This window comes from Pyrus communis, chromosome 14 (assembly GCF_041283825.1).
Source record: "Pyrus communis isolate YQ-2024b chromosome 14, ASM4128382v1, whole genome shotgun sequence".
Taxonomy (NCBI): domain Eukaryota; kingdom Viridiplantae; phylum Streptophyta; class Magnoliopsida; order Rosales; family Rosaceae; genus Pyrus; species Pyrus communis.
The window spans coordinates 22,775,714-22,792,831 of NC_142578.1; the positions used below are offsets into that span (position 1 = coordinate 22,775,714).

Genomic DNA, 17,118 nt, shown 5'->3' on the forward strand with positions numbered 1-17,118 from the left:
AGAGGAAAAGAAGCGGAAATACTACCTTGGGCCGACTCCTTAGGTTGAGTCGAGGATGCTGATCCGGGACGATCGCCGAAGATCTTCCTCGCCAGATCTTCGGCCGGGGCGCCGAAGAAGTCTCCGGTATATTCCTCCCACCAGTCCCCGAAGGTGTCGGTTCCCAAAGATTCAGGAACCGTCGGCCGAAGCCGAAATTTCCTGCACTTCTCTTGGAACTCCTGGTCCGACGTCTTGCATTCCCTTTCAGAGGAACCAGTAAGACGTCCCCGACTTAGGAGAGACCGAGAGGCGAGCAGGGGGACTGGGCAGCCTTGAAGATAGCCGAGCTGCCGGGCGAGAAAATGGGGGTGATAAACCTCCCAGCTGGCTCGGCGGGCATCGCAACCAAGAGGAAGGTCGCGAGCCAGGACAAACGACCCCCAGCGCTGGCGGATACCCGCATCCTCAGACTCGGCCCATGCTGCCATGGGGAGCCTAAGCGAGGATGGGTACTCCTGGCGTCGGCACACCAGGAACTCGTCATCCGAGAGGACGTCGAGGCTGAGGAAGTGTTTGAAAACCTTGTCGGCTCGGTGAGGTGGCGCTGGCCGAGAGGCCAGTTGAAGGCCGAGGGCGGCCTTTCGCTGGAAGGCTGGAACCTCCGGTCGAAGGGTGGAGAAGTAGACCTGCAACCAGAGTTGAAACACCCAGAGGGGTCCGTTCTGGTGCGGGTCAATCTTGCCAATGGTCGCCTCGGCCAGGCAGCGGTAGAGGTTGGCGAGTATGGCTGGACTGAGCGCCAGCGAGCGACCATTAGCCAGTGCCTGGGCCACCGGCATGTTCTCCACCAGGCATTTATTTGACCTGGTACAACAGATGAATTTGTTGTACCAGTAAAAGAGGAAGGCCTCGTGCTCTCCCTTCCTAAGACCTTCTTCGCCTCGGCCGGCGAAGTGAAGGATAAGAGTGTTGTAGTTGAAGAAGTTCTTGTGGAGCTTCTGAACTTCTTCCCTGGAGGGCTCCCGGGCGCCCCGGCTTAGCGTCTCGACGACCCTTTCGTCGAATAGTGCCTTCAGGTCGAGAGGAGAAGGATATCTAGAAAGGGCGGCGTCAATAGGAAGGCCGGTCGGGGAAGTCCCAAGGATGGCCGAGACGTCGAGGATTGTGGGGCCGAGAGGGCCGAAAGGCAGGACCATGGTGTTGGTGGCCGAACACCATAGACTCAGGGCTGCCATAAGCCCTAATTCCACTAAAATCCGTTGGAAACCTTTTAAAGAGCATCTTGATTCGTCATCTCCGGTGCTCCGCTGCCCTTACAACTGATTGGGCTTTGTTCTAGGCCTTAAGGGAAGTCTAATGATGGTGGAAATAGGTTGATTTAGCTTCACGATTTGTGGATTGCCGCCGTACACCCATAAGCTCCACCGTCGGTTTTCCCCAAAAATAGCACCAAATTCCTCCTAATTTTGGGTGGAAATGGAAGGGGGAAGGCTAGGGAGTTGTTTCTAGGTGGTGATTTGCCTTAATTTGCTGTGAAACACCATGAATGGCGTCGGGTTTGCAAGTCTCGTTGGGTTGGGTCGCACAAACTAGGCAGGGACCCATGATCCCACAACTGTCTCTTCTCTCCCTCCCCCTCCTTCCTTCCCTTCCCTTTTCGTCCACTCTTCTCCTCTCCCCTTTCCTTATTGGCTGACTTCTCCTCCTCCTTCTTCCTTTCACTCCTTTTCTTTTTATCCCAACTGTACATCTCTCTCCCTTATCTTCATCCTTGATCCCAACCACACACGTTGCTCCATCTGATGGCTCCAGAAAATCTGGAATCTTCTAGCAAGGTCAAAATTACAAAAATATCCCTAGTTTTGAACATTAATATCTCTTTCGTTATAACTCCAAATTGCATTCCGTTTGCGCCCATGTGTTCGTTGCGACGAGTACTATGAGGATATACCAAGAAAACGAGTCTGTTGTGAAATGACAAGGCAGTCAACAAGAGTCAATGTTTTTGCCTCGAAGGGCATTTTCGTAAAATTCACATTTAAAAATGATAAAAATCGTAATAATTGGGGATGGGTCGTTACAGTATGAGTGAACTTAATACGAAGAAAGCGAACAAGCACGCAAAACAATTTCGTCCATATCCTTCTTTCTTCCTTCTTTCCACTTTGATTTCCCTCTTTTCCACCAAATTTATCTCTTCTCCAAAAGGCAACTGACCTTTAATACGTTTTTCCATTTAATTGTAGCAAAAGCTAAACCCTATTTTAGTGCTTGTAAATATGGATTGAGATAGGGAGCAGAGGGAGGGAGTAGACAGAATAAATGAAAACCTACATATAAATCGGAGAAATGATAAAAAATAAAAAATAAAATATGAAGGATTTGGGTCTCCTCCAAGAAACACTAAACCAATCACTTCAACTCCAAAAATCCATCAATCAAAAAGCAAAATTAAGCAAATCCAATTCATAAAACCTATGAATGAAAAGGTAAAAAATCGAAGAAGATGGGTGGGTGAGAGAGAGAGCTCTTGTGCATATTCGAAATATAGAGAGAGGACAGAGAGAGAGAGCTTGGATGAAGAAGTTGGGTGGATTAGAGAGAGCTCTTGGATCAAGATGGGTGGGTTAGGGTTCTTTGAACTAGAATTTGGGAAGAAGGATTTTCTCTCTCTCCCCTCTGTTTCTCTCTCTACAAAATGAGAAATGAGAGCTGGAATTTCTGGATAACCTATTTATATGGGAGGACAATTTGGTCATTTCAAGGTGTACGAAAAACCTAATTTCTGTTTGATTGTTGTGCATGACTTGTGCACATTTGAAATGTCTTATTTCTGTCACAAAATTTAAAAACTATCCTATTCCTAGGTATTTTCCAAAAAGAAGTACCCAACCACCTAATCTACAAACGAGAATATCATATGATTACAAAAAATATATGAACAGAATTGAAAACGTTTTGCTTCACTACAATATAAAAACCGAGTGAAAACAGGATGAATATTTTGGTAACGACATCAATTTTTTATTCAAACGAGATGGTGCTTAACTGATATCTTGCTTTCAACTTTCCATATAGTGACGATCATTTCGTGAACAAGCACCTGAATATTTATGCAAATCTTCAAATTTATTAAGTTGATTGGAGCTTTATAACTTCATAACACAATCACCAAACAGATGAATATGATCTTACAAATGTTTCTTTTATGTGATAACAGTAGCTTATTTTACTCAGAGTCTTTCTGCAACCAAAATGTAGAAGAGACCCATAACTCCGCTGTGCATCTGAGTGCTCTCGTAATTAGAAACTACAGTCAGTGTCTCCCCATCTTTTATCTTGACTGAGCCCGGCTGAGGGTAACAAGTGATCATTCCAATGATATAACCAGCCTCATTTCCTGCTTTTTTTCCTTTTCCATAAATTGGTGTTGACGAACACAAAATTGGTGTTGACGAACACAAAACCCTTCCATCCTAAATTAAAACGATTACAATTAATTATAATTAACGAGAACATTAGTTAATCAGTTAGTTAATGACACTACGACAGTGTATAATTATTAATTTGATTAACAACCAATTAAATTACTTGGAGTGGAAGAAAAAAAGCACCTCTCCATGCAGTGTTGAACCAAGCCCCCCAATGTGCTGATGGGCTACCCCATAGATGACATAACCACCAGTTGGCATTGTAATCTTTGCCCATTTGTTGTCTAAGCACCCATTAATGGCATTGCAAAATTTTTCAACATCATATTCGACCTGCACAAAAGAAAGATATATAAAGAATCAAAAGACTTATGTTGTCAAACTATAACGATGAACCACACATGCATGTTAGCAACAAATTAGCAATTAACATAACGAAGTTTTACATTGTATCGAGACAGACAGTGTTTGATAAGAGAATGTTAATGTCATTCAGTACAAAAATAAGTTCATAAATTAATTAATTAATTACCAGGCAATTGTGTTTAGCTCCAGTAGGTGCTGAATGATTCATTCTATCAGTGGCATCAAGGATATAAACCTTGACAGGCACAACAAACTCAGACCAGTCAACCCACTTCACAGTATATCTCAAGTAGTGGTTTTTCTTTTCACCATCAAACCCTTGTTACAGTCTGCACTTTGCACCATCAGGGCAACATGTCAAACCCCCGGTGTACCCAGCCGGCAGAGGCTGGCCACTTGGAACCCTTGACACGTTATACATATCACACCTGCACTCCGTGCACCCTAGGTCATATTCCACTCCTCTAGTATCAATTGCATGCACGTTGAGCATCCATCTCTCCTCAAACCCTTCAGGAACCCCTTTACCATCCCCAACTTCGATTCCATAATGACCTGGAACGTGTGTGGCTGTTTTTCGTGTTTCGGATCCGAGTCCAAAATATTGTCCAAGAGCACCATTCTGGCACATCCCACTGTTCCTCAGCCATATAACATCCGATTCCGAGAGCTGCAGGGGAAGCTGCTGCTCTGGCTCCACGTAACCTTTCCGAGCATAATATCTTTCAACAACCCAGTGATGGAGGTAGACTTCATGAAGAGGACTGGAATTCCCTTCTTCATCAATTATTTCAGCATTGAAACTCTATAGGGCAATGTGACCTTTTGGGAAGTGAACGTTGTAAAAGTATTTGCCGGAACTTAATCCTGGTTCCAACACAAACTTGGTCTTAAATTTCTTGTGTTTCAGATGTGCATATGAACATGGAGTGCTTAATGCCAATAGTAGCACGGCTAACAAAAATACCCAACCTTGAAAACAACGTGCCATTTTCCTGCTAATAATGAAATGGTAATCTCTTGGAAAATAATCGCACAAAAAGCTCATGAAATCTCTTATGGATAATACTTTTAAGAGAAAAGTCTTCCTTTACTAACGTAACATCATTTCATTGTATAATTGCAGAAACAAAACCGTTTATTCTTTTTATTAGAATTTAAAATCATCTGTAAAAAATTCATTCAATTTGGATACCATTGTCATCCATATATGTCGAAAAAAATCGACGGTTATAATAACAAAGTAGCACTCTTGGGATAAACTGTCAATTTATTTGATTCATATAAATAACCAAAGAAACTCTGACTCAAATGAATTTTTTTCTAGAAATATCTTTAAACAATTATAAATGACTCACATTATGACATTTGTATGCTAAAATAATACCCCGTTAGCGAGATTTGAGAACTTTTCACTTAATTAAGAATGAAGAAAGTATTATTCATCTCTTATTTTTTATGACAATCAATCAATAAATATATAAACTATCAGAAATTACAAAATAATATTACCAAGCGTAAGATAATAAAATAACATCGTATGACGACATAAATGTTACGTTCATCACAAATTCGAAACGCGCAAGAAACAAAAAAGTTAGCTAAAAAACAAGTTTGAAGGGCTTTCTGAAATGGGGTAAAAGATTTTCAAACAGATACAGGGACTATAAACACACAAAACTGATCCCATCATTTATATGGGTGCATTTTTCTTCACCACCTTCAAGTGATAGTAATGCTCATTACCTTACTTAATTATTACTATTGAATGAATTTAAATTTTGAGATTTGTATTTATCCACTATACAGATTTTAAAATTTGAACTCATCCAGCCATTATAAAGTGGTGAGGAAAATTATTCCCTCATTTACATACGTTCTAATATAGGCGGGTTTCAGATATAATTACAGACCTTACTTCTATTAGGTCAGTTTTTGTTTGTCTGGAGTAACATTATGGATATAAGAAAAGACATGAGAAAAACCCCTCAAAAAATAAAAAACCAAGACAATGTAATTGTTATAAACTGTTTTCCACCTTGATTGAATCTGCAAACTGATGTGAAAATTATATTGACACACAAATTAAACCCTATTTGTGACAATTGTAGTATAAATGCAAGTAGGGATCGTTCTAACCGGGGATTAACTAGGGATGCTAATCTACTCTAAACTGACTTAAAAACACAAAATTAAATTTTAAAACACTTACCTAGACCTATATGACTCAAAACAACTTAAAAAGACTCAAAACAACCCAAAACACTCAAATAGACTCAAACTAGACTCTAAAGTGTGATTTGGACGAAATTTAACTAACTTAGACTCAAAACACTAATTTGGACAGATTCAAACACTTTTCTAACTAATCTAACACACTTAATAAAATGGGGAATTGATTTGGACGAAATTAATCAAAATGGACAGATTGTAAACTAAACAGATTAGGCACTAAATTAGGTGAATTGAATGGGAAAAAGGCTAGTTAGAGGGTCCTTCTCCACACATGCACATATGCAACACAAATTGATTTCCAAATTTTATCCCTTTAAACCATGAATGACAATGCCCCAAATTAATTGTGAAAAGCACAAATTAACTTTCAGATGTTCCTAGTTTCATTGAATTGGATGGAATACGCATCGACAGTCAAATTATTCTTATCAAATTCCCTACATGCACTGCATAATAGAGATAAAATCAAAGATCATTAAGCTTCTTTGAAAACCCTAAGCATTGACTAGGCATTCGTAACTATGAATTGCATGATACTCTTGCCTAGAATTTACTTAATACAATCATGACTAGTGATTTCCACTGCTTATGATTATAAGGTCATAACGATTAGGTGAAATTCCCTTATATCCTAGCATCAAATTCATGTATGAAAACTAAGTATGCATCCTTAATCAACACACAAGAACAAGTTCTCAATAAATCAATTAAGTAAATCACATCCATAATTCAAGAAACAAAATCTGGAGGAAATCAATTCATATAAAACATATGCCCATGGCTTTGAATTCACCTCTAACTAAGAAAAACTTAGTTACACATGTTCATAACAATTGAAAAGCAAATTAAAATAAACATGGAAACGAAACAAGGGAAGAAAGAACTCTGAAAGTCTCCAATGGATGCAGATTTCTTGCGGCACAAGATGGTCTTTCTCCTATGGAAGCCACGACACTCCTTCTTCTCCCTAGGGTTTGCGGCACAAAGTGTATTTCTGAATGGATGGTGAATGATGTGAATGGATGAATGAATTCAAGGATGAATGGCTGCCTAGGGTGTCTAAAAAAAGTGCGGCGCAATAATATGCTATATATATATATATATAGCACGGCCAAAAACCCTAGTAATCAGATTTAGGGTTAAACCTAGCTAATATAAGTGTTTAGGGCTCCTAGGTTGCGGCAAGGGTTTGGGAATTAAGTCCTAGCCCAATTAATCTTAGATATGGACTTATACAATCCAAATCCAAGAGAAAAAGAGCCAAATAAAATCAGAATCCAATCAGAAAAAGGTTTAAGAATTTTCGTCCAAAATTAGGCCTTCTAGAAACTAAGTGTTTTATGGCTGATTTTGGGTGTTCTAGAAGGCATAAAAGAGGGAGAGGTGTGGCACCCTTTTAGGGTCAGATAGGGCTTGTAGAAATTAGGTTTTTAGGTCCACTTGCAGTTAGGATTAAGGTGGAACAAGATTAGGTTAGGATAAGATAGGATAAGGTTTGGATAAGATAAGGTTGGATAAGGTTTTGGACAATGTTTCCTCTTTTCTTGCACTTTCCTTATCTTCTTTGTCATGAACTTTCCTTTTCTGATTTGTAGCATGTTCCTAGCCTCTTTTGACTCCAAATTCGTCCATCCGCCTTGCTCCATATACAAGCTATCCATAATAAGCCCAAAACTGCTCTAAAAGGGTCAAAATTTCCTTTTCTTGCCAAGTTTGTCATTAGGACCTACAAACAAACGAAAATAGCTTAAAACACTATAACAAGTAGTGATTAGCTCACTAAATGTAAGGAAATAACATAACTAAGTAGCATAAATATGCTCCTATCACAAACCCCATAAAAATTGAAAGAATGATGAAAATAAAAAGGTTAAAAGTAGAGAGAGTACTCTGAAATGGATGTCTGCTGGAAGAGGAAGCTCTCAACCACCAAAAGAGTATGAGTTGAAGATGAGCACCGTGTTAGATATGAATCCATTACCTATCCATCCTATCCTATATATACACTTATTTGTAAGTGTGCTAAACACAAATGAAGAAAATAAAACTTGAGAAATTGCCTGGATACATGTTTTATCAATGTGTATGGTTTACTTGTCCTTGTTCATCCCACCAGGAATAGAACTTACGGGCAATCTTAGACTATTCCATGGAGGCTTATCGTCGTCCCGTCTCGCCAAAAAATTCAATTATTTCTAAAAATTCTCCAACTTCACATAAATGAAGATCTCAGTGAGTAGAGTAACTTTCATACATGTGACTAAGGCCAATGCGGTCGGGAAAAGCCTCAATTCCACTAAAACCTGTCGGAAACCCTTTAAAGGGTGCTCCGCCGTCCTTACAACTGATTGGGCTTTGTTCTAGGCCTCAAGGGAAGTCTAATGATAGTGGAAATGGGTTGATTTAGCTTCACGATTTGCGGATCGCCGCCGTACACCCATAAGGTCCACCATCAGTTTTCCCCCAAAAATAGAACCAAATTCCTCCTAATTTTGCCTTAATAGCACCAAATTCCTCCTAATTTCTAGGTGGAAATGGAAGGGGGAAGGCTCGGGTCGCACAAACTAGGCAGGGACTTGTGATCCCGCGACTCTCTCTTCTCACCCTCCCCCTCCTTCCTTCCATTTCCTCTTCGTCCACTGTTCTCCTCTCCCCTCTTCTTATTGGCTGACTTCTCCTCCTCCTTCTTCCTTTCTCTCCTTTTCTTTTTATCCCAACCGTACATCTCTCTCCCTTCTCTTCATCCTTGATCCCAGATACGTGGCTCTATCTGATGGCTCCAGAAAATCTGGAATCTTCTAGCAAGGTCAAAATTACAAAAATATCCCTAGTTTTGAACATTAATATCTCTTTCGTTATAACTCCAAATTGCGTTATGTTTGCGCCCACGCGTTCATTGCGACGAGTACTACGAGGATATACCAAGAAAACAAATCTGTCATGAAATGACAAGGCAGTCAACAAGAGTCAACGTCTTTGCCTCGAAGGGTATTTTCGTAAATTCACATTTATAAATTATAAAAATCGTAATAATTGGGGATGGGTCGTTACAGTATGAGCAAATTTAATACGAACAGAGCGAACGAGCACACAAAACAATTTTGTCCATATCCTTCTTTCTTCCTTCTTTCCACTATGATTTCCCTCTTTTCCATCAAATTTATCTTTTCTCCAAAAGGCAATTGACCTTTAATACGTTTTTTCATTTAATTGCAGCAAAAGCTAAACCCTATTTTAGTGCTTGTAAATATGGATTGAGAGAGGGAGCAGAGGGAGGGAGTAGACAGAATAAATGAAAACCTACATATAAATCAAAGAAATGATAATCAAAAATAAAAAATGAAGGATTTGGGTGTCCTCCAAGAAACACCAAACCAATCACTTCAACTCCAAAAATCCATCAATCAAAAAGCAAAATTAAGCAAACCCAGTTCACAAAACCTATGAATGAAAAGGTAAAAATCGAAGAAGATGGGTGGGTGAGAGAGAGAGCTCTTCTGCATATTCGAAATATAGAGAGAGGAGAGAAAGAGCTTGGATGAAGAAGTTGGGTGGATTAGAGAGAGCTCTTAGATCAAGATGGGTGGGTTAGGGTTCTTTGAACTAGAATTTGGGGAGAGGGATTTTCTCTCTCTCTACAAAATGAGAAATGAGAGCTGGAATTTCTAGATAACCTATTTATACGAGAGGACAATTTGGTCATTTCAAGGTGTAGGAAAAATCTTATTTCTGTCTGATTATTGTGCATGGCCTGTGCATATTTAAAATGTCTTATTTCTGTCACAAAATTAAAAAACTATCCTATTTCTAGGGATTTTCCAAAAAGAAATACCCAACCACCTAGTCTACAAACGAGAATATCATATGATTACAAAAAATATATGGACAGAATTGAAAAAGTTTTGCTTTACTACAATATAAAAACCGAGTGAAAGCAGGATGAATATTTTGGTAACGACAACAAACTTTTATTCAAACGAGATGGTGCTTAACTGATATCTTGCTTTCAACTTTACATATAGTGACGATCATTTCGTGAACAAGCACCTGAATATTTATGCAAATCTTCAAATTTATTAAGTTGATTGGAGCTTTATAACTTTATCACACATTCACCAAACAGATGAATATGATCTTACAAATGTTTATTTTATGTGATAATAGTAGCTTATTTTACTCAGAGTGTTTCTGCAACCAAAATGTAGAAGAGACCCATAACTCCGCTGTGCATCTGAGTGCTCTCATAATTAGAAACTACAGTCAGTGTCTCCCCATCTTTTATCTTGACTGAGCCCGGCCGAGGGTAACAAGTGGTCATTCCAATGATATAACCAGCCTCATTTCCTGCTTTTTTTCCTTTTCCATAAATTGGTGTTGACGAACACAAAACCCTTCCATCCTAAATTAAAACGATCACAATTAATTATAATTAACAAGAACATTAGTTAATCAGTTAGTTAATGACACTACGACAGTGTATAATTATTAATTTGATTAACAACCAATTAAATTACTTGGAGTAGAAGAAAAAAAGCACCTCTCCATGCAGTGTTGAACCAAGCCCCCCAATGTGCTGATGGGCTACACCATAGATGACATAACCACCGGTTGGCATTGTAATCTTTGCCCATTTGTTGTCCAAGCACCCATTAGTGGCATTGCAAGATTTTTCAACATCATATTCGACCTGCACAACAGAAAGATATATAAAGAATCAAAAGACTTATGTTGTCAAACTATAACGATGAACCACACATGCATGTTAGCAACAAATTAGCAATTAACATAACGAAGTTTTACATTGTATCGAGACAGACAATGTTTGATAAGAGAATGTTAATGTCATACAGAACAAAATTAAGTTCATAAATTAATTAATTACCAGGCAATTGTGTTTAGCTCCAGTAGGTGCTGAATGATTCATTCTATCAGTGGCATCAAGGATATAAACCTTGACAGGCACAACAGACTCAGACCAGTCAACCCACTTCACAGTATATCTCAAGTAGTGGTTTTTCTTTTCACCATCAAACCCTTGTTTCAGCCTGCACTTTGCACCATCAGGGCAACATGTCAAACCCCCGGTGTACCCAGCCGGCAGAGGCTGGCCACTTGGATCCCTGGACACGTTATACATATCACACCTGCACTCCGTGCACCCTAGGTCATATTCCACTCCTCTAGTATCAATTGCATGCACGTTGAGCATCCATCTCTCCTCAAACCCTTCAGGAACCCCTTTACCATCCCCAACTTCGATTCCATAATGACCTGGAACGTGTGTGGCTGTTTTTCGTGTTTCGGATCCGAGTCCAAAATATTGTCCAAGAGCACCATTCTGGCACATCCCACTGTTCCTCAGCCATATAACATCCGTTTCCGAGAGCTGCAGGGGAAGCTGCTGCTCTGGCTCCACGTAACCTTTCCGAGCATAATATCTTTCAACAACCCAGTGATGGAGGTAGACTTCATGAAGAGGACTGGAATTCCCTTCTTCATCAATTATTTCAGCATTGAAACTCTTTAGGGCAATGTGACCTTTTGGGAAGTGAACGTTGTAAAAGTATTTGCCGGAACTTAATCCTGGTTCCAACACAAACTTAGGGGAGAGGTAGACGCCAGTCTTGGTCTTAAATTTCTTGTGTTTCAGATGTGCATATGAACATGGAGTGCTTAATGCCAATAGTAGCACGACTAACAAAAATACCCAACCTTCAAAACAACGTGCCATTTTCCTGCTAATAATGAAATGGTAATCTCTTAGAAAATACTCGCACAAAAAGCTCATGAAATCTCTTATGGATAATACTTTTAAGAGAAAAGTCTTCCTTTACTAACGTGACATCATTTCATTGTATAATTGCAGAAACGAAACCGTTTATTCTTTTTATTAGAATTTAAGACCATCTGTAGAAAATTCATTCAATTTGGATACCATTGTCATCCATATATGTCGAAAAAAATCGATGGTTATAATAACAAAGTAGCATTTTTGAGGTAAACTATCGATTTCTTTGATTCATATAAATAACCAAAGAAACTCTAACTCAAATGAATTTTTTCTAGAAATATCTTTAAACAATGATAAATGACTCACATTATGACATTTGTATGCTAAAATAATACCCCGTTAGCGAGATTTGAGAACTTTTCACTTAATTAAGAATGAAGAAAGTATTATTCATCTCTTATTTTTTATGGCAATCAATCAATAAATATATAAACCATCAGAAATTACAAAATAATATTACCAAGCGTAAGATAATAAAATAACATCGTATGACGACATAAATGTTTACGTTCATCACAAATTCGAAACGCGCAAGAAACAAAAAAGTTAGCTAAAAAGCAAGTTTGAAGGGCTTTCTGAAATGAGGGAAAAGATTTTCAAATAGATACAGGTATAAACACACAAAACTGATCCCATCATTTATATGGGTGCATTTTTCTTCACCACCCTCAAGTGATGGTAATGCTCATTACCCTACTTAATTATTACTATTGAATGAATTTAAATTTTGAGATTTGTGTTTATCCACGACACAGATTTTAAAATTTGAACTCATCCAGCAATTATAAAGTGGTGAGGAAAATTATGCCCTCATTTACATACGTTCTAATATAGGCGGGTTTCAGATATAATTACAGACCTTACTTCTATTAGGTCAGTTTTTGTTTGTCTGGAGTAACATTGTGGATATAAGAAAAGACATAAGAAAAACCCCTCAAAAAATAAAAAAACCAAGATAATGTAATTGTTGTAAACTGTTTTCCACCTTGATTGAATCTGCAAACCCCATAAAAATTGAAAGAATGATGAAAATAAAAAGGTTAAAAGTAGAGAGAGTACTCCGAAATGGATGTCTGCTGGAAGAGGAAGCTCTCAACCACCGAAAGAGTATGAGTTGAAGATGAGCACCGTGTTAGATATGAATCCATTACCTATCCATCCTATCCTATATATACACTTATTTGTAAGTTTGCTAAACACAAATGAAGAAAATAAAACTTGAGAAATTGCCTGGAATCTGGAATTGTACATGTTTTATCAATGTGTACGGTTTACTTGTCCTTGGTCATCCCACCAGGAATAGAACTTACGGGCAATCTTAGACTATTCCATGGAGGCTTATCGCCGCCTTTACTTCCACTTCAGGAAAGACAGATGGGTTAATTTCTTCCTGCACAAGCCAAATAATGGTACAAGGGTTAGATTAGTAGTCAGCCCTCAGCCATGACGATGCTAATTAAGGGAACTAACTAAGAAAATATGACTGCATTTAGTCTCATCTTAAGTTTATTCAATTTGGATCAAATTCAAACCTATCGGCGTAAAAGATTGCAAGTGATACTCGAAGCCGCTATAATGAGGGGTGAATGATTGCCGGAGTTACGTACTGAGGGATCGACTGCGTATTATTCAATATTCGATTGATTACGATGGTTTGGTGAACAAGAAAGATTTGTCAAAGTCAATTTTTTCTTTTTGTCCAAGTTTTTCCATTTTGCTAGTAAGATTTTAAAGTCAAAAAGAGCTGCTGTTAAAGATGTTGGAGAACAATTTAGAAACAATAAAATAACAGAAATACAGAACCGAAATACTTACACTTTATTATTCAAAAATACTTGCAATACAGAATGCAATTACACAATAATTACAAAAAATTAAAATGATACTAACTTGAATGAATTGAAGGTAGAGGCTAGAGAAAATGCTATGTTCTTCGAACAGTATTTCCATCCCACTCGTGTGCTTGTGGTTCTATAACGTCTGCTCGACCAGGATACAACTACCTAATTCTACAACCTGCACTGGATTATAGAACTCTAGAGATTTTGTACGGAAATTTTGTACGGAAGACAAGGAGGAAGAAAAGATGATTTTTGATGGAACTGAGGACTCCAGTTATATATACCTCTTCAAACACCTTTTAGATGTATCTGAAGCTATACAACTCTTTCCAAAGAGTTGTGTCTATTAATCAAAATGTTTTTAATTAATTTAATTAAAAACTTAATTCAGAATTAAAATTTATATTAATATTATAGTATAATCATCAAGCCTAATCCACACAATTAGTGGCCCAAACCTCAATCCTCATTCCAAATGGTCCAAGTTCTAATTACTAAGAAGAAGGAATAAACCTATATAAAGGCTAGTGAAAAACCACTGTTGCCCGATGTGGGACAAGAGGGGTCTCAAAACTCCTACAAAAGATTCAAACAATATATGTATATAGCAGATTTCAACAATAGTTGCTATCAGTCAACAACATGGATATATATATTGTCAACTAATACTCACAGTAAATGTTGTGAAGTGAATATTAGCAGCTGTAATTAAATGGCCTTTAGATATTAGTTCTGTAAAAAAAACTCCTTACGGAGACAATCAATATACAGAAAATTGACCCACAAACACATTATTTCTGAGGATTCATAAGTACGAAATCTACATCTATGAATTGATCATGTAATTAGTTATTAGAATTAATAGGTCTTCAAATTGTTCATAGCCTTTTGATTGATCAAAAGGTTTAATATCGATATTGACTCTATGGTACAGTGCGTGGAAACAACCCATTCACAAATACAACCCGACAGTGAGCTAGCTAGCTGCGGTTATCTTTTGAGTTTTGATTACAAAACTAGTCAATTAGCACATGTTTATAATTTCTTCGCGGGGCGCGTTGTTTGTGGGAAAATGTTAGAAAAGTCGATCTAATCTAGAAGGGATTGTAGGCATGATAGTTTATAAATTTAAAGAGGTCTATTTCAGTTTAGGGTTGTTTGATAATTATTTGGTTTTCAATTGAAAACTCGTTTGTAACACCTTCAGTTTGAAAACTGAAAATCGAAAACCAAAAAATGAAAGTTACTTTTTTGAGTTTTTAAAATTTGACTTTCAATGTTTAAGTTTTGGTTTATACTGAAAATAGCTACCAAACGAGTTTCAGTTTTCAAGAAAATGAAAAAAAAATCAGAATTAAAAACTAGAAGCAAAAGTATTATCAAACAGCCTCTTAGTCGCTCATATGGAATTTGGAAATGGGATCAATCGGAAGCGATGACAACTCATGGATATAAAAGTTGGGAAATTATTGTGCTAGTAAGCTTGACTATGATTTTGCAAATGCAATGTCGAATGGAGGAGGCGATGGAGGAAGGGATGGTGGGATGGGTGACAAAGAACAGTGACAGAGTCATAATTTTATGTGAGGGAGGGCCTTTCATAAACGTATGGATTTTTTTTTTTTTTTTTTTGAACTTATAGCATGAGTAATTGAAGTAATTTTCACAAAACTGAAAGACCCATTAAATTCAATAGAAAAAATCAAAAGAATTGCACAATACAACTCAATAGGAGGCAGAGAGGAGGGTAACTACTAAAAAATATAAAAAATAAAAAGAGCATATAAAAATATTCAGGTTTGCATAGTTTGATAGAAGAGGGCAAAACGGATACGAATAATATATGATTAGGTTGCTTTAGAAATAATATTAAAATTTTTTTTAAACCCCTCATCTACAAACTCACTGTTTCATTAAACTACAAATACAAAACAACAAAACTGTTAGAATCTAAAGACGACAATATGGTTGGAGTCAACTTCTTCATGAGGACAATCCATCTTCTTCCTTATGTTTCACAACAACTGTAAGCTTGGGGCCGCATGTAAATTTCTTACATTGTAATTAGGATGGGCCCGTGACCACTCTGGTATAGATAACTTTCATTTTACATTTTATTTTTTTCAATAAATTGTGAGAGACTTGTTGAATACTTAAATGAACGTACATTATATGCTTGTTCCCCATGCTTTCATTATGTTCCAATACTTCATAATATATATGTCATTCTATTTTGTAATTTATGATGAAATTATATATATATTAAGTATAAACAAACACTTATTTACACAAAATATAATAGATTACTTAAATCCGCCTAGTCCGCCTAGGCGCCTGCCTGGGTCTTGCCTAGCCGCCTAAGCGCTAGGCCCCAACCCGCCGCCTGACTAGTGTTTAGCGTCTTTTATAACCTTAACCAGATGAGCCCAGAGAAGCAATCTATTACGATGCCTGTTCTCATTTGTTTATTTGGACCGCAGCCAGATAGGCTGTGCCTTTGGAAGGCCTCACTACTTTTAAAGTTGAATGCTGCTAATCTCTCTGTTTGGCTCATGATCTATTTTAATTGTTTAATTATTTGATTTTGTACCGTGTTAATTTTTTTCACTGTAATTGTTTAATTTCAGGTCCTTACTGCATATGTTAAAAGCATTGAAGATCATGGTTATATTCTTCATTTTGGTTGATCTTCATTTACGAGGTTTTTGCCAAAACATCGTGAATCTGGTAAGTCCACATGTACAGGTTTATGTGTACCAATTGCTTTTATGGCGCGTTTACTAATGAGGTGAAATTGGATTGAGGAGGAATTGAAATGAGATGGAATCAGAATCAGATTTCTATTGAAGTTGTTTACTAAAACCATCTGGAATCGGAGTAGAAATGATGTTGAGTCCATATAAGTTGTTTACTAATTCACTTCAATCGGAATGAAAACTAGATTGATTACTATATTGCCCTTACATAAATAAATTATTTTCATACTAATTAATTAAATTAAATTCTTAATTAAATTTATATAATAAAATTCATCTATATAAGCATATATAAATAGGTTGTATTTATTTATTAAAAGATGGCAAGAATGATGTTGAGTCCATATAAGTTGTTTACTAATTCACTTCAATCGGAATGAAACTAAGTTGATGACTAAATTGCCCTTACATAAATAAATTATTTTCATACTAATTAATTAAATTAAATTCTTAATTAAATTTATATAATAAAATTATCTATATAAAAATATATAAATAGGTTTTATTTATTTATTAAAAATGGCATAATGAGTGTCAAATGAAAGGCAATGTTGGGATAATAAGAAACAAGTGAGGGCATAATAGGAATAAAGGATGCATTCCCGATTCCATGACCTCAGGGAATTCAAATACCTCACAAAACTAAGGAATCCCGTTCCTCCAATTCAGGAATTGGATTCCTTGTTTTGTGTGGGCTCCACCACTTTTTTGATTTC

At 37.2% G+C, this 17,118-nt stretch overlaps 1 protein-coding gene and 1 pseudogene across 5 annotated transcripts; both read right to left on the reverse strand.

Annotated features, from left to right (window-relative positions):
* Positions 1-2,898: 2,898 nt before the first annotated feature.
* LOC148691416 (uncharacterized) lies at positions 2,899-8,027 on the reverse strand (annotated as a pseudogene). Its single transcript, XR_015955497.1, has 4 exons — positions 7,904-8,027; positions 3,946-4,774; positions 3,597-3,746; positions 2,899-3,458 (listed from the first exon to the last, which is right to left on the reverse strand). The product of XR_015955497.1 is annotated as an uncharacterized LOC148691416 (transcript).
* A 1,933-nt stretch (positions 8,028-9,960) lies between these two features.
* On the reverse strand, positions 9,961-13,451 carry LOC137713983 (uncharacterized). 4 transcript variants are annotated; one of them, XM_068453344.2, is made up of 6 exons: positions 13,338-13,451; positions 13,055-13,195; positions 12,865-12,970; positions 10,897-11,749; positions 10,552-10,701; positions 9,961-10,413 (listed from the first exon to the last, which is right to left on the reverse strand). In XM_068453344.2, the coding sequence occupies exons 3-6, from the start codon at positions 12,951-12,953 to the stop codon at positions 10,192-10,194; spliced, it is 1,314 nt and encodes a 437-aa protein (XP_068309445.2). In that variant the 5' UTR covers positions 12,954-12,970; positions 13,055-13,195; positions 13,338-13,451; the 3' UTR covers positions 9,961-10,191. The 4 variants fall into 4 exon arrangements, with proteins under 4 accessions (XP_068309445.2, XP_068309444.2, XP_088539882.1 ...); XM_068453343.2 differs by having other exon boundaries at positions 10,897-11,752; XM_088683756.1 differs by having other exon boundaries at positions 12,865-13,195.
* Positions 13,452-17,118: the final 3,667 nt, after the last annotated feature.

What these genes read in the sequence shown, in the direction of transcription:
- LOC137713983 (XM_068453343.2), bottom strand. Translation starts at nt 12,953, where the DNA reads ATGGATTCATATCTAACACGGTGCTCATCTTCAACTCATACTCTTTCG. An exon ending in GAGCTAAACACAATTGCCTG is followed by an intron (nt 10,702 to 10,896) that starts GTAATTAATTAA and finishes TCTGTTGTGCAG; the next exon opens with GTCGAATATGATGTTGAAAA. An exon ending in GTTCAACACTGCATGGAGAG is followed by an intron (nt 10,414 to 10,551) that starts GTGCTTTTTTTC and finishes GTTTTAATTTAG; the next exon opens with GATGGAAGGGTTTTGTGTTC.